At 46.7% G+C, this 23,311-nt stretch overlaps 1 protein-coding gene across 2 annotated transcripts in view; it reads right to left on the bottom strand.

The window, feature by feature from the left end:
• LOC119950833 overlaps positions 1-23,311 on the bottom strand; it is a 41,521-nt gene that overhangs the window by 6,534 nt on the left and 11,676 nt on the right. Inside the window, exons 3-7 of one of the 2 annotated variants that reach the window (XM_038773670.1) lie at positions 20,283-20,428; positions 14,698-14,877; positions 11,567-11,686; positions 9,810-9,896; positions 5,433-5,580 (exon numbers count right to left, since the gene is read on the bottom strand). In XM_038773670.1, coding sequence (XP_038629598.1) covers positions 5,433-5,580; positions 9,810-9,896; positions 11,567-11,686; positions 14,698-14,877; positions 20,283-20,428 — 681 coding nt within the window. The remainder of the gene's footprint in view (positions 1-5,432; positions 5,581-9,809; positions 9,897-11,566; positions 11,687-14,697; positions 14,878-20,282; positions 20,429-23,311) is intronic. The other variant, XM_038773671.1, reaches the window with a different exon arrangement.

Genomic DNA, 23,311 nt, shown 5'->3' with positions numbered 1-23,311 from the left:
CCATTACCCTGCCTCTTCTCCATTACCCTACCTTTTCCCCATTACCCTGCCTCTTCCCCATTACCCTGCCCCTTCCCCATTACCCTGCCCCTTCCCCATTACCCTGCCTCTTCTCCATTACCCTGCCTCTTCCCCATTACCCTGCCTCTTCCCCATTACCCTGCCCCTTCCCCATTACCCTGCCCCTTCCCCATTACCCTGCCTCTTCCCCATTACCCTGTCTCTTCCCCATTACCCTGCCTCTTCCCCATTACGCTGCCTCTTCCCCATTACCCTGCCTCTTCCCCATTACCCTGCCTCTTCCCCATTACCCTAGTTTCTCTAAGTGCCCAGCTTTAATGACCGATTCTCACACCTTCCCCATGACAAACGTCAAGCTAATTATCCTTTAATTTCCTGTTTTCTGTCTCACTCCCTTCTTGAATAGAGGAGTTATATTTGCTACTTTCCAATCTGATGCAACCTTTCCAGAATCGGCCGAATTTTGCAAAATTAACACCAACACATCTACTATCTCATGAACCACCTCTTTTAAGATCCTAGACTGCAGTCCATCTGGACCGGGAGATTTGTGAGCCCCAACTCCATCAGTATTCTCAGTATCGCTTCCTTAGTGATTGTAATTCTACCGAGTTCCTCTCTCTCCGCCACCTCCTGATGTACAGCTATCACTGGAATGCTTTTTGTATCTTCCACAGTGAACACAGAAGCAAAATATTTGTTCATTTCATCCACCATTTCCTTATTATCCACTATTAACTCTCCATTGTCACTCTCCAGAGAACCAACACTCACTTAACTTACTCTTGTCTGATTTAATAACCTGGAGAAACTATTGCTTTCCTGCTTTACATTTCTAGCTAGCTTCCGCTCATACTCTAATTTATTTCTCCTGATTAACGTTCTTTATATTCTGACTAATCATTTGACCTGCTACTCAAATTTGTGCAGTTATACAGCTCCAGGGAACACCAAGAGGCACAGAGGGTCTTCTTATGGACATGTCACCTGAGGCTTCAAATAGTATACAGCAAGTTTAATTTCTCATCGATCTGCCGTATATGTGGAAGGCCATGTACAGTAACAGAATTAGAGGACTAGTGATCTACATGCATGAGTTCAAATCCCATCAAAGCAGCTGGGGTCATTAAATTCAATTAATTAAATAAATCTGAATTAAAAAGCCAGTATCAATGATGGTGATCACCAAACTATTGACTGTTGTTAAAAATGCATCTGATTCACTAATGTGCTTTAGGGAAGGATCTGGCCTACATGTGACTCCAGACCCACAGCAATGTGGTTGAGCATCAATTGCTCTCTGAAATGACCCAGCAAGTTGTAATCAAGAAGGTGGTTCGCCGCCTCAAAGGCAATTAGGGTTCGACAATAAATCCCTGCCTTTCCAACAATGCTAACACTCAGTGAAAGAATAATAAATATAATTCGGGTATATTGACCGGCACTCCAAGGGGTAGGCTAATAAATTGTGTTTGGTTGAAATTTCTAATCGTCCTTTTAAGAAATTTCACCTGAACATGTTACCTAATTCATTAAGAAAGTTGAGAAACTTCAATCCCCAAAAGGAACATTTCTGATTCCATACTTTTTGAATTGCAATTGTGTCACTGGCTGACACAAGTCAAACACAACACATTTAAAGAGGATCATCAACAAGACTGCACATTTACTAAAGAATCTTTTTTAAAAAATCAGAACCTTGACAGTAACAGGTATCTATGAGATCGTGTTATTAGCTTATCTGATGTATATTTTTATTCTCTCAATCTGTTCTTGGTCGTCTACAGTCTTCAGTATATTTTGAAAGCTAAATCTGTTTTCGATTCATTTGAACAGCCACAGCTCCCCATGCAGGTCAAAGTAAAAGCTGCAACCTTTTCAACATTGTCACAGAATCAATCGTTGGTTTTGCTCAAAAAGCAGTGGAATTGTTTTAACCAAGCATTTTTCAGGGATTGTCTCCAGTAATGGGATGAAGGGAGGAAGGTGGCCTTGCACTGCTGTTCCTTCATCCTGACATAAATCTCCAACAGGCCAGGAAAGATCTGTCAACTCATTTTTCCTGGCAAAGAGCTATAGCAACACTTGTCCTCTAGGAGGAGCTTGAGGTTGAGCTTACGTCGAAGATGGAAGTGCAGAGTGACTCCCACTTGTGGAGAAACTAATGGTCCTCCAGAATTCTCCAAAAATGTACAACACAAAGCATCTTGATGTCTCAATGCCACGGGAGAATGGAGTTCTCACTCATAATTTCCCAAAGTCAATTGCCAATCTTAGACACCAAGCTCAGACTCAATGCCTCTACAAAGGAATGGCTATCTCAAGCCCTTAATATCTAACTCAAGAGCAAAGCCAAGAGGCCTGGGGGCAAGGAGACAGTTACTCTCTCAGCCACAGAATGGCAAATGTGTAGGGAGTACATTTATTTGGATGTACACGTTTACATAATTACAGATAACAGCAGAATCATTTGGATTGTGCATCTAATATACAATAACCCCAAACTGGTCTCATGTGGCTAATATACAAAGCAGCTGCAGCTCTCGTGAACATTTCAATTTCAGAGCAAATTTGATACAGCTGCAGTATTCCAACAGTCTAGCATAAAGTATCAGTGAAATACTGGGTTTAAAGACTCCCATTGACACCTCTTGAACTGCACCCACTATTGTAACTGTGTTCACAACCTCAACACCAAGTACTGTTCAACCATTTGTGTTTTTGTTATTTGTTTTTGGGGCGGGAACATTGCTGACAAGACCAGCGGTACCTGTCCCTAAGTGCCCTTGAGAATATGGTGGTGAACCCATAAGACCATGGCTGATTCAGTTCTGCCTTAACTTCACACTCCTTCCACCACCGCCTCCCCCCACCACCATAACACTCAAAAACCTTGCAGATCAAAGACCAGGCTAACTCAGCCTTGAATATATTCAATGGTCCAGCCTCCATTGCTCTCTGAGAATGAGAATTTCAAGGATCAACGACTATCTGAGAGAAGAAATTCCTCCTCATCTGCGTATTAAATGGTAGACCCTTATTTTTAAATTGTGGCCCCTAATTCTAGATTTGCCCACAAGGGGAAACATCCTTTCAGCATTCACCCTGTCAAGTTCCCTCGTATCAAAAAGGTCACCTCCCATTCTTTGAAACTCCAATGGATATAAGCCCAACTTGCTCGACCTTTCCTCATAAGACAATCCCTTTACCTCAGGTTCAGCCAGTAGTGACCCCCCCCCCCCCCCCCCCCCCCCGAGCACCTTCTTATGTCAGTAAGTTCCTCCCTAAATTTGGGAGTGATAATGGCATAGTTATCATTTTTACTGAACTAGTAATCTACAGGGTCAGACGGTAACATAGTGATTAGCACTGTTGCTTCACAGCTCCAGGGTCCCAGGTTCGATTCCTGGCTTGGGTCACTGTCTGTGGGGAGTCTGCATGTTCTCCCTCGTGTCTGCGTGGGTTTCCTCCGGATGCTCCGGTTTCCTCCCACAGTCCAAAGATGTGCAGGTTAGCTGGAATGGCCATGATAAATTGCCCCTTAGTGTCCAAAAAGTTAGGTAGATAGTCAAAGACCTTTTCCCAGGGTAGAGGGGTCAATTACTAGGGGGCATAGGTTTAAGGTGCGAGGGGCAAGGTTTAGAGGAGATGTACGAGGCAAGTTCTTTACACAGAGGGTAGGTGCCTGGAACTCGCTGCCGGAGGAGCTGGTGGAAGCAGGGACGATAGTGACATTTAAGGGGCATCTTGACAAATACATGAATAGGATGGGAATAGAGGGATACGGACCCCGGAAGTGTAGAAGATTTTAGTTTCGACGGGCAGCATGGTCGGCACAGGCTTGGAGGGCTGAAGGGCCTGTTCCTGTGATGTACTTTTCTTTGTTCTTTGTACTGGGTTACGAGGTAGGATGGTGTGGTCTTAAATAGGGTGCTCTTTCGAAGGGCTGGTGCAGCCCCGATGGGCCGAATGGCTTCTATTTGCACTGTAAATCCTATGATTCTATGATAATGTTCTGGGGACATAGATTTTTTTTAAATTAATTTAGAGCACCCAATTCATTTTTTCCAATTAAGGGGCAATTTAGCATGACCAATCCACCTACCCTGCACATCTTTGGGATGTGGGGGGCGAAACCCACGCTGACACGGGGAGAATGTGCAAACTCCACACGGACAGTGACCCAGAGCCGGGATCGAACCTGGGACCTCGACGCCGTGAGGCAGCAGTGCTAACCACTGAGCCCCGTGATGCCCTGGGGACATAGATTTAAGGGTTCAAATCACACCATAGGAGCTGATGGAACTTAAATTCAATGAATAAAAGGTAGTGGGTCTTGTCACGTCTCACAAGGTCTGATGAGATCTCACGAAGTGTACGATCTGTATCCCTCCCATTGAGGACGGGAGCCGGATCTGCATATTCAAAGTGAGCAGTTAGTCTCACTTGAATATGTCCACGTGGATCTACCCAGTGCCCAGGATCTACCCAGTGCCCAGGATCTACCCAGTGCCCAGGATCTACCCAGTGCCCAGGATCGACCCCGAGCGGGCACTGTTTAGCACTGGTTTCCACAAACTTGGACCAGGCGTACCTGCAATTGGGGAGGGTCTCCTGGAGCGATTCGGGGGGGGCACTGGGTGGTCGGGCTCTGAACGGGGTGTTACCATGGTACCCCCGATGCCACCCGGGCACTATAACATTGCCAGGCACCCTGGCAGTGCCACCTTGGCACCCTGGCAGAGGCACCTTTAGGTGGCATCTTGCCTATGCTGGGGATCGGGCCCAAGGGTGGCCCTGCCCTTATTGGGTGCGGTGCAGGAACTCAATGTCCCTCTTATTGGTGAGTTTGGTCATTGGGGTGGTCCAGAAGCTACGATGGGGGAGTCTAGAGATCTGGCGCGGTCTGCCCTGAATGTGACTCCAGGCCTGAAGTAATGTGATTGACTCTTAAATGCCCTCTGAAATTACCTAACAAGCCACAGTTCAAGGGCAATTAGGGATGGGCAACAAATGCCGGCCTTGTTGGTGATGCCCACAACCCATGAAAGAATAAAAAAGGGAAACCAAAATTGTAAACAGTAGTCTAGGTGTCATCTGACCGACGCCCTGTACAGTTATAGCGAAACTTCACAATTTTATACTCAATCCCCCTCACAATAAAGACAAACTTGAGCCTATGTGAACCACTATATTCCATGTTTGTGTAGGTATACCCACAATGCCTTTGGGGATTTTGATCCAGAGACGGTGAAGGGTCAATGATTTAGTTCCCAATTACGTCAATGTGTGATCTGGAGGGAAAATTTCAGGTGGTAGTTTTACCTATTGCCCCTTTCCTTCTAGTTGATAGACGGTTCGGACGGTGTGTCAAATGACCCGTTTATTTGGCTTGAAAGATGCCAACTTACTTCTTTCATGTAGATCTTGACCAAAACAGCGGGAAACTTTGATCATTGACCAAACCAGGCCAACTTTGATGGCAACAGAAATAAAAGCACCAGTCACTGCACCAGCTTCTAGAACGTAAGTTTCATTTAATCCCCATTCAGTGATAACCTTCAGAATAATGGAATAGAAAAAGAGATAAACAAAATCGACATGTCAGTAGGAACATCCCAGAAAGATTGTAAAGTGTGGAAAGAGGAACTGGGCGTTTATCTAACTAAGCCCACATTTGCTAACTTCTTGCCTGGAATTACAGTCTGACAGATTGCCTCCTTTCCTAGAATCACAGATATTTCACTGCAGAAAGAGGACATTCGCTCTTGGAGCCTGTGCTCGCTCTTCAAAAGAACTAAGCACCACTCCCTTGACCTTCCCTTGATCTTCCCCCACCCCATAGTTCTGTAAATTCTTTCCCTTAAAATATTTATCCAGTTCTCATTTCAAAATTACTATGAATCTGCACCCCCCCCCCCCCCCCCCCCCCCCCCCCCCCCGTTGATGCTGTGCATTCCAGAGTATAATAATTCACAACATAGAAGCAATTTTCCTGATATCACCGCTGGTTCTTTTGCCAATCATCGTCAATCTGACTCCTCAGGTAATTCCTGCAGTTGGATAGTTTCTCCCGATTTGCTCTATTAAAGCTCTTCAAGATTTCTCTGATAATTCTCCCCATAACCTCCTCTGCTCTGTTCATGATCATAGCCAAGGGGCAGCACGGTGGCCTAGTGGTTAGCACAGCTGCCTCACGGCGCCGAGGTCCCAGGTTCGATCCTGGCTCTGGGTCACTATCCGTGTGGAGTTTGCACATTCTCCCCATGTCTGCGTGGGTTTCACCCCCACAACCCAAAAAATGTGCAGAGTAGGTGGATTGGCCAGGCTAAATTGGCCCTTAATTGGAAAAAATAATTGGGTAATCTAAATTTATAAACAAAAATAAATAAAAAATAGAATGATCATAGCCAAGTTCATACCGGCAATCAGGTGGTTCGTCCATGGTAGTGAGATCCAATGGGTTCCTACAAAACATAGAGGAGGAGCCACTCGCACCACCAGACGCGAGTATCTCAGTGGAGTTTAACTCGGGTTACAGATTGGAGTATCAGTCTGCACTCGCTCGGACTGTCCGGGACAGGGCTCGAACCGGGCACCTTCTGACTGAGGCTATCCCTAAACCAAAGACTCGCTCCAGTCATAATTGGTGACGGGAGTCCATCCCACAAAACAAATCTCGCTCCCATTTTCCCAAATCACAGAGGATGCAGGAGAAAGTAGACAGGACCAAACAGCTAACACCACAGTGAATTGCGTGTTGATAGTTTGAGCACCGTCCCATGGCCCAGCATGCAGATGGAAAGCACTTTGACCCCGAGAGATTTGAGTAACACCCTCACTACCTCCTTCCACTGAGGGAAGGCTCAGAAGGAACCCAAAATGAGACAGCCAAGACAAATTAACATTCGCAACAGGGGTAAGACGTACTGTGCAAACCTGCACTGAACAGTTGTAGGGAAACTAAATGGGTCAACTTTATAACCATATAAAAGCAAAATCGTGTGGATGCTGGAAATGTGAAATAAAAACAGAGAATGCTGGACAAACTCAGCAGGTCTGGCAGCATCTGTGGAGAGAGAAACGAGAGTAACGTTTCAGATCGAAATGATCCTCCTCCAGGATGCTGTTCAGTTCTGTAGAAGGGTCATTTAGATCCAAACGTTGGGCTGGATTCTCCACAGCCCCACGCCAAAATCGGGTTTGGTGCGGGGGCGGAGAATCGGTGTTCCCGACCGAATCGGGACCGGCGCCGCTCCAGCAATTCTCCGGCCCCCAGAGAATCTCTCGTCTGCGAATCACGCTGTGCGACTGGGGGGGGGGGGGGGGGGGGGGGGGCCATTGCCAGAGGCCCTCCCAGCGATACTCCGGTCCCGACTGGCCGAATTCCCGACGGCGTGGAACTAACATGGTATGGCCGGTCGGGACTCGCACGTGGCCGCTACGGGCTTGGTCCGCGGCCGCCCTAGTGGGGGCAATGGGGTCAAGCACCGGGGGGGGGGGGTGCCTTATGGTCGGTCCAATGCAGTGGACCGCAGCCAATCGGGTGGGGCCTTCTTTGTTGGTCTTGGTCCACGGTCTGAGTCCGCCATGGCGCTCGGCGTGGCCGCTGGGGGCCGCCGCCGTGCGCATGCACAGACTCGGAACTGGAAGTGCAGGGGGCTGTATCCACAGCCAAAGCTGCGTGAAGCTCCCTGGGTCCCTGCCAGCCCCCTGCAGGTAAGTCAATAGCCGTTTATTTTTCTCAGGAAACTGGGGAATAAAACACCAGCGTTTTTATGCCGGGGTGGGGACACGGCACCATTTTTGGTGAATCCAGCCCACTTAACTCTGTTTCTCTCCACAGATGCAGCTAGAGTGCTGGGTTTATCCAGCATTTTCTGTTTTTATTACTCTAAAACCAATTTGTTCCCGAGAGTTGGTGTACCCTTAACACCAGGTCTGACTGCCTGAATCAACACAGGGCAATATCTCCACCCAAACATCAGGTGAATGAGTGGGTGTGTTCAGAACATATAGCACAAACTCAAAAATTAGGCCAGCACTCACAACAAACAAGATTAAATAACATAGGAATCCAAGTTGAGTGAAAAATATTCAAACGAGAGTTTCCAAAGGTGATAAGTTTTCCAAATTTTTCCAAAGTCTCCAAATTTGCAGATGATACAAAGTTGGGTGGGAGGGTGAGCTGTGAGGAGGATGCAGAGATGTTTCAGCAGGATTTGGACAGGCTGTGAGTGGGCACATACATGGCAGATACAGTATAATGTGGATAAAGGTGAGGTTATCCACTTAGGTAGAATAAAATAGAAATATTTGAATGGGTGTAAATTGAGAGAGGTGGATACTCAGCGAGACCTTGGTGTCCTCGTGCATCAGTCGCTGAAAGAAAGCGCGCAGGTACAGCAGGCAGTAAAGAAGGCAAATGGTAAAAAATAATGGCAAATGGTATATTGGTCTTCACAGCGAGAGGATTTGAGTGTAGGAATAGAGATGTTTTACTGCAATTGTATAGGGCATTGGTGAGGCCACACCTGGAGTATTGTGAGCAGTTTTGATGTCCTTACCTGAGGAAGGATGTTCTTGCTATGGAGGGAGGGCAGCGAAGGTTTACCAGGCAGATTCCTGGGTGGGACTTTCATATGAGGAGAGACTAAGTTGGTTAGGATTATATTCATTGGAGTTTAGAAGAATGAGAGGGGATCTCATAGAAACTTGTAAAATTCTAACAGGATTAGACAGGGTAGATTTAGAAAGAATGTTCCTGATGGTGGGGGAGTCAGAACTAAGGTCATAGTTTGAGGATAAGGGGTAACTCTTTTAGGACTGAGGTGAGGAGAAATGCCTTCACCCAGAGAGTGGTGAATCTGTGGAATTCACTACCACAGAAAGTAGTTGAGGCTAAAACATTGTGTAATTTCCAGAAGATGTCAGATACGGCTCTTGGGGCGAAAGGGATCAAGGGATATGGGGGGGGGAGGATCAGGGTATCGAACCCGATGATCAGCCAGGATCATAATGAATGGCAGAGCAGGATCGAAGGGTCGAATGGCCTCTTCCTGTTTCTCTTTTCTATGTGTCTTATTTCACACTCCTTGTCTCCAAAACCCGACCAACCCCATCAACCCTGTCGGACAGAACGTCCAATATTCAAACATTAGTGGAAATCCAGTTTTGTATCTTGTGCATAAATATAGGAAACACTTACACTCCTGAGTAACTTTCAACAAATGTTTCTGCTTTGTATAAACACTGAAATGAGCCGTGTGTCTACTCTCTTTCTCAAACCCACCATCCTGGAAGTGCCCTCTTGAAATGTAGGGGGACCTTCCCAATTGTCTACAGCAGGGGTGGGCAAACTTTTCCGTGCAAGGGCCACATTCAGAAATTCACAATTCACAAAGGGCCGCATAGTATATTAAGTAAATAATTACTTCACCCGGTTATGATTCTGGGCGCCTCATATAGAACATAGAACAGTACAGCACAGAACAGGCCCTTCGTCCCTCGACGTTGTGCCGAGCAATGATCACCCTACTCAAGTCAACATATCCACCCTATACCAGTAAGTAACCCAACAGCCCCCCCCATTAACCTTAAAAAAAAATTTAAAAAAAAAAAAAATTAAAAAAAAAAAAATTTTTTTTTTTTTTTTAATGACTTGGTGGGCCGCAGAAATACCTTTGGCGGCCCGCGGGCCGTAGTTTGCCCACCCCTGGTCTACAGGCTCAATCAAATCCTTTACAAATATAAACATCAACAAGCTTCTACTGTATTGAAATACTCACCTGATGGAGCAAATATCCCAGGTAGGCCAGCTCGGGTAGATTCTGGACCATGAATATCCACACAAGAACCTTCTTTCCTTTCAAGATCTACAAGAATGATTATATTCTAATCAGTCCCGAGAGGAACTATCATTGGGACCCTGTCAGGCTGAGTAATGCCTGATTAGGATGAAACCTATGAATGCAGTGCTTCCCCAAGTAACTGTCACCCCATTTTCATTCTTCAAAGATGCCAGCAAAAAACAAAACAGCAATAAGTAGCATTGTAACATTCAGCTTGTAATTATTAAAGTATGTGTCTGATAGATTAAAATATAGTACATCATATAAAAATGAAAATCTGTGTTTTGATGTACTTTGCAAAAATATTATTTTATGTACTCATCAGTCCATTACTTCATCAGAGTTGCTCTAGCTCATGAACCTTGGTTAGGAAGCAGGAGATGCTACTGATGTTCGTATTTGCGTTCAATATTACTGATCTATGGGGCAGCACGGTGGCGCAGTGAGTGAGCCTTGCAGCCTCACGACGCCGAGGTCCCAGGTTCGATCCTAAACAATAATTGATACCTGCAGATCCGTCTCAAATTTTACTGAGACCAGACTGGCAGCAAAAGAATCAGGATTGTCAATGTGAAGCAGGAGTCACCAGTCTGGAGTTGGGAGCCTGATTAACAAGCAGACAGGAACTGAAACATTTCTAAGTGTGTAGTAGCCACTTGGCTTCCCATCTCAGACGCATGACCTCCTCATTCTTCCCACACTTCTGACACACCAGCCAGTCACTGAGTTAACTTTGTCTGTACCTGGCGGCGTCTAATCAATGCAAAATCATCCCAGGCCCACTTGGCACTCTGATAATTTGTTTCCTATGGTTAAAGAGCTCTTTGGACTCATCGTCCATCGCAAGCCTACTTATCAACCCAAGTCTGAATGTTGTCCAGGTCTTGCTGCATATGAGTATGGATCTGAGGAGTCGTGAATGGTGCTGAACATTGTGCAAATATCAGTGAACATTCCCCACTTGTGACCTTATGACGAAAGGATGGATGAAGCAACTGAAGCTGTTTCGGGTCTAGGACGCTCCCCTGAGGAACTCCTGCAGTGATGTCCTGGAACTGAGATGATTGACCTCCAACAACCACCTTCCTTTGTGCCAGGTATGACTCCATTTGTCATCACTGAGTTTTCCCAGATCAGATATAACAAGGTCAGTTTCAGAATGAAGGACTGTGCAACTGAGCCAATAACAGCTTTGAAGATCAACCCACGGAAAAGATGACTTATTTCCGCCAACATTTCAATTTACAGGTTCCGGGGTTTGCCCTGATGGAGCACCACGCACGCACATCTCTTAATGGGGGAAAAAGAGATTGAAATTCCATTTAATTAAGTGAAGCTAGGGTTACTTTCCATGGAGTATCTGCCTGTGCACCTGTTGTGTAAAGTTGGGTTTATTTGGTGGGAGACAGATTGAAAACCCAGTGAGGGGCTTAGAGCTGGATTTCAACAGGATGAGTCGGGAATGGTTTTGAGCTGAACAAGTGAGGGGAAGTTTCCCACTCGGAGTTCCGACACCGAGATTCAGCAGTTAACATGCACAGGGGTGGGTGATCCCGAAGCCTTGAATCTTCCAACCTGCACCTACATTTCCTGCACTTCGCTATTTCATGCATTCCAAGAGTGCCGGCAATAGAAATTCTATAATCGGTTATTCCTAAACCTGGTGCTGTCGGAAAAGAATCTGAACTACTTACAGCTGTGAGGCCAGTAGCAGCTTTTAAAATGGCCCAGATGATGCCCACGCCCAGGATGATCGAATGCTCAGGTGAAATGTGATACACCCCTGAAGTCAAGACAAGTACACATAGGCAGAGCTGTGGACGAGAATCAACATTTATTAGCAAGGTCCTGCTGGATAATCGTTGAATAAAGGAATATATAAATGACGATGCTTCTGAAAAAATGTACTTTCATTTACTAAGCAGGGAATGGGAAAAATGGTGGCACGATGGAATGATGGGCGGCACAGTGGTTAGCATTGTTGCTTCACAGCGCCAGGGTCCAGGGTTCCATTCCCGGCCTGGGTCACTGTCTGTGCGGAGTCTGCACGCTCTCCCCGTGTCTGCGTGGGTTTCCTCCGGTTTCCTCCCACAAGTCCTGAAAGACGTGCTGTTAGGCAATTTGGGCATTCTGAATTCTCCCTCTGTGTAACCCAAACAGGTGCCAGAATGTGGCAACTAGAGGCTTTTCACAGTAACTTCATTGCAGTGTTAATGTAAGCCTACTAATAAACAATAATAAAGACACTAATAAAGACTATTATTAGCAACGGGGCCCAGTGATCTTCGTGGGTGCTCCTCATCGGGATACTGTTGGCGAGAAGCCAACATTGAATGAGTTCTGGGTAAAAACATTGCAGGGAACTGGGGAAAGAAAAGAGAAAGGGACTTGCTGTAACAGAGAGCTAGCACAGCCAGGGCAGGCTGAATGGCCTCCTTCTGTGTTCTATTCATTCTATGATTCTATCATTATGTCAGAGTGCAGTCCCAAGGACAAAAGCAAAGTAGAGGTTTGCAGCAGTAGGCGCGACGGTCTTTGCATTGGAGAGAATTTGGGGTTTGAAGTTCAACGTGGGTCAAACAGGATGCCAAGATTGTGATCAGTCTCGTGCAACTGGGGAGAGATGAGAATGGGATTGGCGGCTAGATTGAAAATGGGGCTAGAGACGTCGCTTCAATCTTCCCAATGTTTAATTGGAAGAAATTGCACAAGCTCCAAAACTGACTGTGGGACAAGGACTGGAGACAACAGAGGGGTCAGGAGGGAGTGATAGAGGCAGACACAGAGTGAGACAGTGAGCGAGTGCGATACATACATATACACAGATGGCAGAGGATGGTTTGATCATTGTTACCATCAATGTTGGACTTGTAATGCTCAAAGTGGGCTTGTAAAAAAACAAATTGTCCAGCTCCAAATAAATTATCTGTGTCAACTCGTATAATCAATGTTAACCTTTTCAGTTCCACATCTGTTGGGGCGTTTAATGAAGTGCTGGAGAAGGGAGAGTTGCCGGAGGCGATGACGCAGGCAGTAATCACCCTAACCCTGATAACGGGGAAGAACCCAGTGGAATGTGCATCATATAGACCCATATCACTATTGAACACGGATGTGAAAGTATTGGCTAAGTTGTTGGCGGGGAAGATGGAGCATTGTGTCTCGGGGGTGATTGCAGAAGATCAAACAGGCTTTTTGAAGGTCAGGCAGCTCGTGAGTAATATAAGACGGCTGTTGAATATGGTGATGAATCCATCAGGAGCTCTGGTACCGGTGGTCGTGGTGTCCATGGACACGGAGAAGGCATTTGATCGGGTGGAGTGGCGGTACTTGTTCAAGGTTTTAGGAAGGTTTGGGTTAAGATTTGTGGCATGATTGCTGATGTGGCACCAAGAGCAAGGGTGAGAACGAATAATAGGAGCTTGTGAAGCTTTGATTTACACAGGGGTACAAGACAGGGGTGCCCTCTGTCACTGTTGCTGTTTGCGCTGGCCATAGAGCTGTTGATGATGGCTCTTCGGGGGTCAGCTGAGTGGCAGGGGGATTATGAGGGGACAGAGGGAGCATCAGGAATCGTTCTATGCCGATGACCTCTTGCTGTATGTTTCGGATCCGTTGGAGAGTATGGGAAGGATTGCAGGGTTCTCGAATAATATTCCGCCAAGGTTCTTGTTTATTTTTCAAACTCTCCTGACCTTTATACCAAAGGCCTTTTTTCGGAAAGTGAACACGTTCATTTTGGACTTTGGATGGATAGTGTATACAGGCGGTGGAGGGAAGTGGGGCTGGTCAAGGTGAGGGATCTGTATTTGGAGGAAATGTTCGCCAGTCTGGAGGAGCTCAGGGAGAGGGTAGAGCTGCCGAGGAGTTAGTTCAGGTATCTGCAGGTTAGGGACTTTGTGCAAAAGGTCTGGAAGGGTTCCCTAAGTTGCCGGGATACACCCTGCTGGAGTGACTGCTGCTCCCGGATTTGGAAGGGGAGGGAATAATTGGGGATATATACAAGTAACTGGAGGAGCAAGAAGGCGAGCGGGTGGTGAAGATCAAAAAGAAATGGGAAGCGGAGTTGGGAATGGAGATCAGTTGGGGAGTATGGAGTGAGGCACTGCGTAGGGTAAACGGGACCTCCTCTTGTGCGAGGATGAGCCTGATACAGTTTAAGGTGGTGCACAGGGTGCATATGGCTCGGGCGAGAATGAGTGGGTTCTTTCAGGGGGTAGCAGATGAGTGTGAGAGGTGTGGGCGGGGGCCAGCAAATCACGCTCACATGTTCTGGGGTTGTGAAAAATTGGGAAGATTCTGGGCGGGAGTGTTTGCGGTATTAGCCAGGATAGTGGAGGAGGGAGTGGAGCCGGACCCTTTGGTGGAGATATTTAGGATTTTAGAGAAGCCGGAGCTAATGGAGAGGAGGAAGGCCGATGTCGTGGTCTGCGTCTCTCTGATTGCAGGGTGACGAGTCTTGCTGGAGTGGCGGTCGGCATCGCCATCGGGGGTAGCGGCTTGGTACAGGGCGACCTGTACGACTTCCTGCGGTTAGAGAAGATAAAGTATGAGTTAAGGGGCTCAGCGGGGGGGGGTTTGAGGAAAGGTGGGGGTGTTTGTGACTGTGTTTGAGGGGCTGTTCGTAGCGGTAATGGGGGGTGAGGGGGTGGGGGGCTTTGAGGGGGGGGGGGGGGGGGGGGGGGGGGGGGGGGGGGGGGGGGGGAGTTGTACAAACTGTGTCGTCTATTGTTGGGAAGTATGTTTCCCGGGGTGTTTATTTGCTGTAACCTGTTTTGATTCACGTTTGTAATAAATACATTAAAAAAAAGACTTTTTCAGTTACCTGAGCTTGAAGATCAAACGTTACCATTGAAAAACAGAGGTTCACCATGAAGTATTGGGACTGATTACTTTCCATGGCTCCACTCACTCTGAAAGCCATCATACTGGGACTCTTAGCCAGGTAAACACCACTTATTATCATTAGAAAAACCCCAAATGCCAAAATGAACCCAAATCGTATCTGAAAGACAATGTACAAAATGAGTGAAGTTAGTCCTGCACAGTGATTGTTTTCAATGTTAGTTGTCAGGCCATCTGAACTATTGGAGTCGCTGCCACACTCAGTACGTTGTTCCAGTCCGTCTACATTTACTGTTCCTCGTCCTCAGCGGGTTCTGCTGCTTTGTGGGATTACCGACCTCCAGGACTGACCTGGGCACTTCAACGAGAAAAGCAAAGAGGCCAAATAACACAATAGAAACATCCGATCAGGTGATACAAGAATCTGTCTGCTTTCCAACTGTTGCTGCAAGGGAGGGCGCCATAAGGATGGGCATGTCAGGTGACTAATGGTGGGTGGGAGTGGGGGGGGGGGGGGGGGGCGCAGTTGGAGACAAATGGGTCACGTGATAAAACGCAGGAACATGTCTAACCAGACTTGATAAGGTAATTGAAGCTCAGTTCGTAATCTGGCATCGTTGATATTTGGGAGAGTGAAAAATACAATTTAATCTTTCAGCGTGCTGTTGGACAAATGCAGCAATTTAATCTTCCTACTTAGCCAGCATCTATTTCAGAGAAGTGTTGGCCAAATATAAACTAATTGATGTTCCTGAAGGCAATCGTGGTATTTGAACCCAGGGTGGGTGTCTGCTCACATATCTCTACCATTACTTGGGCTGTCTATTTCCACTTCCCTAACATCCGCTCACTCTCCGTCTCACCTGTAGGGAAACTGATGGGTTTTTAAAAGATAAATTTAGAGTACCCAATTATTTACTTCCAATTAAGGGGCAATTTAGCCTGGCCGATCCACCTACCCTGCACATCTTTGGGATGTGGGGGGGGGAAACCCACGGGGAGAATGTGCAAACTCCACACGGACAGTGACCCAGGGCTGGGATTCGAACCAGGGTTCTCGGCGTCGTGAGGCAGCAGTGCTAACCACTACGCCACAGTGACGCCCATCAACACTGTTTGTCAAACCTCTCAATGCCACAGGAGTTATCAGACCTAAATCAGTAAATATGTTTTTGAAAATTATATAAAATTCAATAGATTGGACAGGAAAGTATTTTCTTCCCCAACAGTTCCTTGCAGAGGGTCACAGAGTAGCTTAGAAATTATCCAGGTTCCTCTTATTTCAATTACAATGTAAATGCAAGAACGTTTTAGAATGTTGTGCTTGGCATACTGTCTGACGGATTAAAAGGATCTTATTTTAAAAAATAAAAATTGTCCAGGTTCCCTAACACTGCTCCAGTGCTGGTACTGTACCGGGCCACAGTGCTGGGGGAGGAGATACGCTAACACTACTCCAGTGCTGGGGGAGGAGGTACACGCTAACACTGCTCCAGTGCTGGTGCTGTACAGGGCCACAGTGCTGGGGGAGGAGGTACACACTAACACTGCTCCAGTGCTGGTACTGTACAGGGCCACAGTGCTGTTGCTGGGAGAGGAGGTACACGCTAACACTGCTCCAGTGCTGGTACTGTACAGGGCCACAGTGCTGGGGGAGGAGGTACACGCTAACACTGCTCCAGTGCTGGTACTGTACAGGGCCACAGTGCTGGGGGAGGAGGTACACGCTAACGCTGCTCCAGTGCTGGTACTGTACAGGGCCACAGTGCTGGGGGAGGAGGTACACACTAACACTGCTCCAGTGCTGGTACTGTACAGGGCCACAGTGCTGGGGGAGGAGGTACACGCTAACGCTGCTCCAGTGCTGGTACTGTACAGGGCCACAGTGCTGGGGGAGGAGGTACACGCTAACACTGCTCCAGTGCTGGTACTGTACAGGGCCACAGTGCTGGGGGAGGAGGTACACGCTAACGCTGCTCCAGTGCTGGTACTGTACAGGGCCACAGTGCTGGGGGAGGAGGTACACGCTAACACTGCTCCAGTGCTGGTACTGTACAGGGCACAGTGCTGGGGGAGGAGGTACACACTAACACTGCTCCAGTGCTGGTACTGCACAGGGCCACAGTGCTGTTGCTGGGAGAGGAGATACACGCTAACACTGCTCCAGTGCTGGTACTGTACAGGGCCACAGTGCTGGGGGAGGAGGTACACGCTAACACTGCTCCAGTGCTGGTACTGTACCGGGCCACAGTGCTGGGGGAGGAGGTACACGCTAACACTACTCCAGTGCTGGTACTGTACAGGGCCACAGTGCTGGGGGAGGAGGTACACGCTAACACTGCTCCAGTGCTGGTACTGTACCGGGCCACAGTGCTGGGGGAGGAGGTACACGCTAACACTACTCCAGTGCTGGTGCTGTACAGGGCCACAGTGCTGGGGGAGGAGGTACACGCTAACACTGCTCCAGTGCTGGTGCTGTACAGGACCACAGTGCTGGGGGAGGAGATACACGCTAACACAGCTCCAGTGCTGGTACTGTACAGGGCCACAGTGCTGGGGGAGGAGGTACACGCTAACACTGCTCCAGTGCTGGTACTGTACAGGGCCACAGTGCTGTTGCTGGGGGAGGAGATACACACTAACACTGCTCCAGTGCTGGTACTGTACAGGGCCACAGTGCTGTTGCTGGGGGAGGAGATACACACTAACACTGCTCCAGTGCTGGTACTGTACAGGGCCACAGTGCTGTTGCTGGGAGAGGAGGTACACGCTAACACTACTCCAGTGCTGGTACTGTACAGGGCCACAGTGCTGGGGGAGGAGGTACACGCTAACACTGCTCCAGTGCTGGTACTGTACCGGGCCACAGTGCTGTTGCTGGGGGAGGAGGTACACGCTAACACTCCTCCAGTGCTGGTACTGTACAGGGCCACAGTTCTGGGGGAGGAGGTACACACTAACACTGCTCCAGTGCTGGTACTGTACAGGGCCACAGTGCTGGGGGAGGAGGTACACGCTAACACTGCTCCAGTGCTGGTACTGTACCGGGCCACAGTGCTGTTGCTGGGGGAGGAGGTACACGCTAACACTCCTCCAGTGCTGGTACTGTACAGGGCCACAGTTCTGGGGGAGGAGGTACACACTAACACTGCTCCAGTGCTGGTACTGTACAGGGCCACAGTGCTGGGAGAGGAGGTACACGCTCATCTAACACTGCAGACAAAAAACAATCCTTTTTTTTAGAAATTTAGAGTATCCAATTCAATTTTTCCAATTAAGGGGCAATTTAGCGTGGCCAATCCACCTAACCTGCACATCTTTGGGTTGTGGGGGGCGAAACCCACGCAGACACGGGGAGAATGTGCAAACTCCACACGGACAGTGACCCAGAGCCGGGATCGAACCTGGGACCTCGGCGCCGTGAGGCAGCAGGGCTAACCACTGTGCCACCGTGCTGCCCCGACAAAAAACAATCCTGGCCACTTCCAAGATTTCTTTGAAAATGTTTTGAATGGGCAATGATATTCAAGAAGACTGTTGAAAGGAAATGCATAGACATATATATATTCATTTTTATCCAAATGGGTATTGCTTTATAGTTGTATTGGAAACGGTGTTTAATAGTCTGTTGGCTTTTCTGGATTTGTAAAATGATTTAATTTCCTGCGATTCTTTCAAGGACAAAATCTATATTTCCAACAGGAAAAATATAATCAAGAAAGATTTGTTAATGGATTCTCATTTGTATATATGTATAAATATATACATATAATATATATATATACATACATATGTTTTTTAAAAATTTAGAGTACCCAATTCATTTTTTCCAATTAAGGGGCAATTTAGCACGGCCAACCCACCTACCCTGCACATCTTTGGGTTGTGGGGGGTGAGACCAACCCAGACACGGGGAGAATGTGCAAACTCCACACGGACAGTGACCCAGAGCCAGGATCGAACCTGGGACCTCGGCACCGTGAGGCAGCAGTGCTAACCACTGTGCCACCGTGCTGCCCTATATATGTACAATGTAACCATTTGCTGTGGCCAATCGTGACTTTTTTTCTGAGCACTGGCCTCCAACGTAAAGAAAAATTAAAACTGGAAAATGTGTGAAACTGCAAAGTTGCAAGTTCAGTGGCCATGTTTGGCAGGGGGAGGGCAGTACATACTGGATATTCCACATACATGTTCCTTTATTCACTGAATTGTTTGGGACCTTGTTTCAATGTGTTTTACACGCACAACACAGAAGTACTGGGCTAAGAGAGCTAAAAGTGTCTCATTTTCCTCTATGCTGCAACATTAAAGTTTCACAAAGAGAAGTCACTCCAATTTTTTCTTCCTGTCAGGGTTGCTATGTAAACTGGTTGAGTCCGCAGCAGACACACGCATGCACTCACATTTTCATAAAAGTGCCGGAAGCATGTGCCACACCAGTATTGTTAAACTGAATTGTAATCGCAGTTTACAGACCTTACCACAAATGCGTTACAAATAAAGTTTATTGAAAATGAAATAAATAAATTATCCAGGTTCCCAATTAATCACCAGTGGAGACCAGCCACCCAAAATAATGGTCAAATATAATAAACATGAAAAGAAGTAACAGTTCTCTGAAAAAAGGGCATTTTTTTCAATAACCTGTGGCTGTAGCTGTGGGGGCACGTCCGAGAGGTTCAGGATCAGGGTGGACTGGATCCTGCTGTTGAAATATTGCTGAACGTTATGTGGAAAAGGAGCAGATCTTTCTGCCTCAGATTCGCCAGTCTGATACTAAACACTCTACGGCAGTCATGTCTATGAATCCAGAGTAAAAATGCCCAGAAAGGCTGATCAACTCCATTCTCTTTCACTTACAGTGGCTACAACAGGTAAGAGTGAGCAATATACCGAGGAATTTAACACTCACTGATCACTGCATAGAGCACACATTAGGTAGGTCGCTGGAGTTTTTAATGTGAGGGCACCCGCTGTGTTGCTGTCTCAGGAGCTGCTGATCCCGTGAGAAATTAACTTTGCCGTTAGAATTATTCCGCCGGTATCTGGGGAACGCAATCAAATGGCGACCTCAGTCCCTGGGCACATTTGTTAATTTTATCCCGTTCCCGATCCAGGTTGGAGCTAAAGCGTAAAAGCCGCCTGGCCAATCTACTCCTCCGCCCCCGACTGTAAAAGCAGATGGGCCATGTAAAATTGCCCTCAATTGGCCCCTCAATGGACGACATTGCCTGCCCGATTGTGGGCAGGCACGTTTCCGACTCTCGCACATGCCCACTGTCCGGAATATCGCATGAGTGCATGCTGACGTCAGGACGCGCGACCGATGCTTTCTCGTGTGATGTCACATGCTTCTTTGTCGGAAGCTCATCCGCCCGAGTAACATAAAATTCTGGCCAATATAAAACGTTAGAAATTGGAGTGTGAATAGGCCCTATGGCCCCTCAAGCATGCTCCACCATTCAATACGTACATGGCTAAGCTGATCTGGGCCACAGTTCCACTCCAACTACTCAAAGGAAGAGACAGGCCCAAAGCACAGAACCTGCTCCTGTCACCCACCTTCAGTTCTTCTCTTTCGTTTGGTGTTGCTGAAGAAAAGTTCACCACGGATCGGACCACCACGAGTAAAATGGACAGAATAAAGGCAATTAGCTCCTGCCGATTCTCCTGGAAAGTTCCACGCAGTACATAGTAAAAGCAGAACACTAGGGAGATATAAGCAGGGAAGGCAGAGCATTGGTATTGATCAGTATATTAAGGAACAGACTTGCAATATTGATCAGTTGGTATCTAAATGGAGTAAAGGACAAGAACTGCTCTCCTTGCCCAACTATAGTGGGATGTTACTGCTTTTGTTTCAGCCATTGATCATCTATGAGTGAGACCTGCCCCCACGCTACAGCCTGCATCATTGAAGCCCCCATTCCCACCGCCGCATCCATCTCAGACACCCAATCACAACCATAATCCAACTATAATCCAACAATAACAGCCATTAACAAAGAACTTCAGAACTTCACTTAACATATTCATGATGAGCAGTGACAGTTGTTCAAGGAGATACTCAACTCCTCACAAATAAAACATATTCCAGAGAGGAAGGAAGATGGTAAGGGGGTAAAAAAACATCCACTGTTAAACAAGGAGGTTAAGGACAATATAAAGACAAAAACTGAGGTATACCATGGTGCAAAGGCCAGTGGCAGGCGGGAAGATTTTGAATGTTTCAAACATAAACTGCGCAAAATATCAAAAAGAATAGCAAAAGCTTCTATAAGTACATAAAAGAGAGTTGCTAAAGTGAATGTTGGTCCCTTGGAAGTTGAAACCAGAGAGTTTATAGTGGGAAACACAGAAATGGCGGAGACCTTGTGTTGCCCTATTATGTATTTTGTTTTATTTCCTTTTCTTTTCAGGTACTTAATGATCTGTTGAGCTGCTTGAAGTAAAATATTTTTCACTTTACCTCGGTACACGTGACAATAAACAAATCCAAAGATGCTCAATCAATATTTTGCCTCAGTTTTCCTGGTGCTGGATACTAGTACCATCCACATAGGAATGGGTAATTCAGAGGTAATGGAAAAGGTGGAACTTAGAACAAGCAGCAATAGGGAAACAGTACTATTGGGATTGAGGGCAGACAAGTCCCCAGAGCCTGATGGCCTACACCCTAGAGTATTAAAGGAAGTGGCAGCGGAGATAGTGAATCCATTGGTTATAATATTCCAAAGTTCCCTGGACAGGGAAAGGTTCCAGTGGATTGGAAAAATGCTAATGTAACACACCTTATTCAAAAAGGGAGGGTGGCAGAATGTAGGAAATTACAGACTAGTTAGTTTAACATCTGTTGTTGGGAAATTAGAATCCATTATTAAGAAAGTAATATCAGGGCGTTTGGGCAGCCAAGAGTCAGCCATGAAGGGTAAATCATGTTTCACTAATTTGCTAGAGTTCTTTGAAGATGTAATAAGCAAAGTGGATAATGGGGTTGCTGTAGATGTAATATATCTGGACTTCCGGAAGGCATTTGATAAGGTGCCGCACAGAAGGTTAATTCACAAGGTGAGATCACATGGGATTAGGGGTAATTTATTATCTTGGATAGAAGACTGGCTGACGGACAGGAGACAGAGAGTCGGGATTTAAAAAATTCTGGTTGGCAAGATGTAACTAGTGACGGGCCACAGCGTTCGGTCCTTGGGCCCCAGCTATTTACAATCTATATTCACGACTTGGATACAGGGATAGAAGGTTCTATAGCCAAATGTGCAGATGACACTAAAATAGGTGGGACAGTAAGTTGCAATGAGGAAATAAGAACCTTACAAATGGATATAGATAGGTTAAGAGAGTGGGCCAAAATGTGGCAGACAGAGTTTAACATGGATAAGTGTGACGTCATCCATTTTGGTCAGAAAAATGGAAAAGGAACTTATTATCTAAATGGGGAGAGGCTCGGGGTGCTCCGTTGCACACGGAGCCCTATTGCATGAGTTACAGAAAACGAGCATGACGGTACAACAGGTAATAAAGAAAGTGAAAGGAATGTTGCCATTTATAGCTAAAGGAATAGAGTTTAAAGGTACAGAAGTGTTGTTGCAACTATACAAGGCATTGATGAGACCCCACCTGGGGTATTGTGTACAGTTTTGGTCCCCTTATTTGAGGAAAGATGTAGCGGCATTGGAGGCAGTTCAGAGGAGGTTCATTAGGTTGATTCCAGAGATAAGGGGTTTGTCGTTTGAGGAGAGATTGAGCAGTTTAGGCCGATACTTCTAGAGTTTAGAAGAATGGGGGGAGATGAAATTTAAGATATACAAGATGCTAACAGGTACGGATAAAGTATACGTGGAGCGGATGCTTCCTCTTGTGGAATCTTCTAGAACTTGAGGTCATAGTCTCAGAATAAGGGGTAACAAATTTAAAACAGAGATAAGGAGAAACTGCTTCTCCCAAAGGGTCGTGACTCTGTGGAATTGGCTACCCCAGAGTGTAGTGGATGCTGGGACAGTGAGCAAATTTAAGGAGTTAGACAGGTTTAATTAATTAGTAACGGGATGAAGGGTTACTGAGAACGGGCAGGACAGTGGAAATGAGGTCATGGTGGGATCAGCCACGATCGTATTGAACAGTGAAGCAGGCTCCAGAGGCTAAATTGCCGACTCCTGCTCCTAGTTCTTATGTTCTGAGAAAGAACCATTCTGCTTAATTCCACCTTCCAGCTCTTGGGTCTGTAGCCCTGTAGGTATCAACACCTCAAACACAAATCTGGTGTTCTTGATTAATATGGGGATTTTTTGATTAATAAGGAGAACAGGGTTATGGAAGAGGGCAGAAGAATGGTGATGAGGCATGATTGAACGGTGGAGCAGATTCAAAGGGCCGAATGACCTAATTCTGCTCCTATATCTTATGGTCTAAACAACTGTTATGGGAGAGGTGTTTTCAGAACCCCAAAATGTATCATGGAGTTCAACCAACCCCCACCTTTAATGGATTGTTGCTTTTATAGAACGATACAGCGCAGTACAGGCCCTTCGGCCCTCGATGTTGCACCGACATGGAAAAAAAAAACTAAAGGCCAT

This window comes from Scyliorhinus canicula, chromosome 16 (genome assembly GCF_902713615.1).
Source record: "Scyliorhinus canicula chromosome 16, sScyCan1.1, whole genome shotgun sequence".
NCBI classification, from domain to species: domain Eukaryota; kingdom Metazoa; phylum Chordata; class Chondrichthyes; order Carcharhiniformes; family Scyliorhinidae; genus Scyliorhinus; species Scyliorhinus canicula.
The sequence above is the reverse complement of the archived record's forward strand: the minus strand, read 5'-3'. Positions and strand labels throughout refer to the sequence as shown.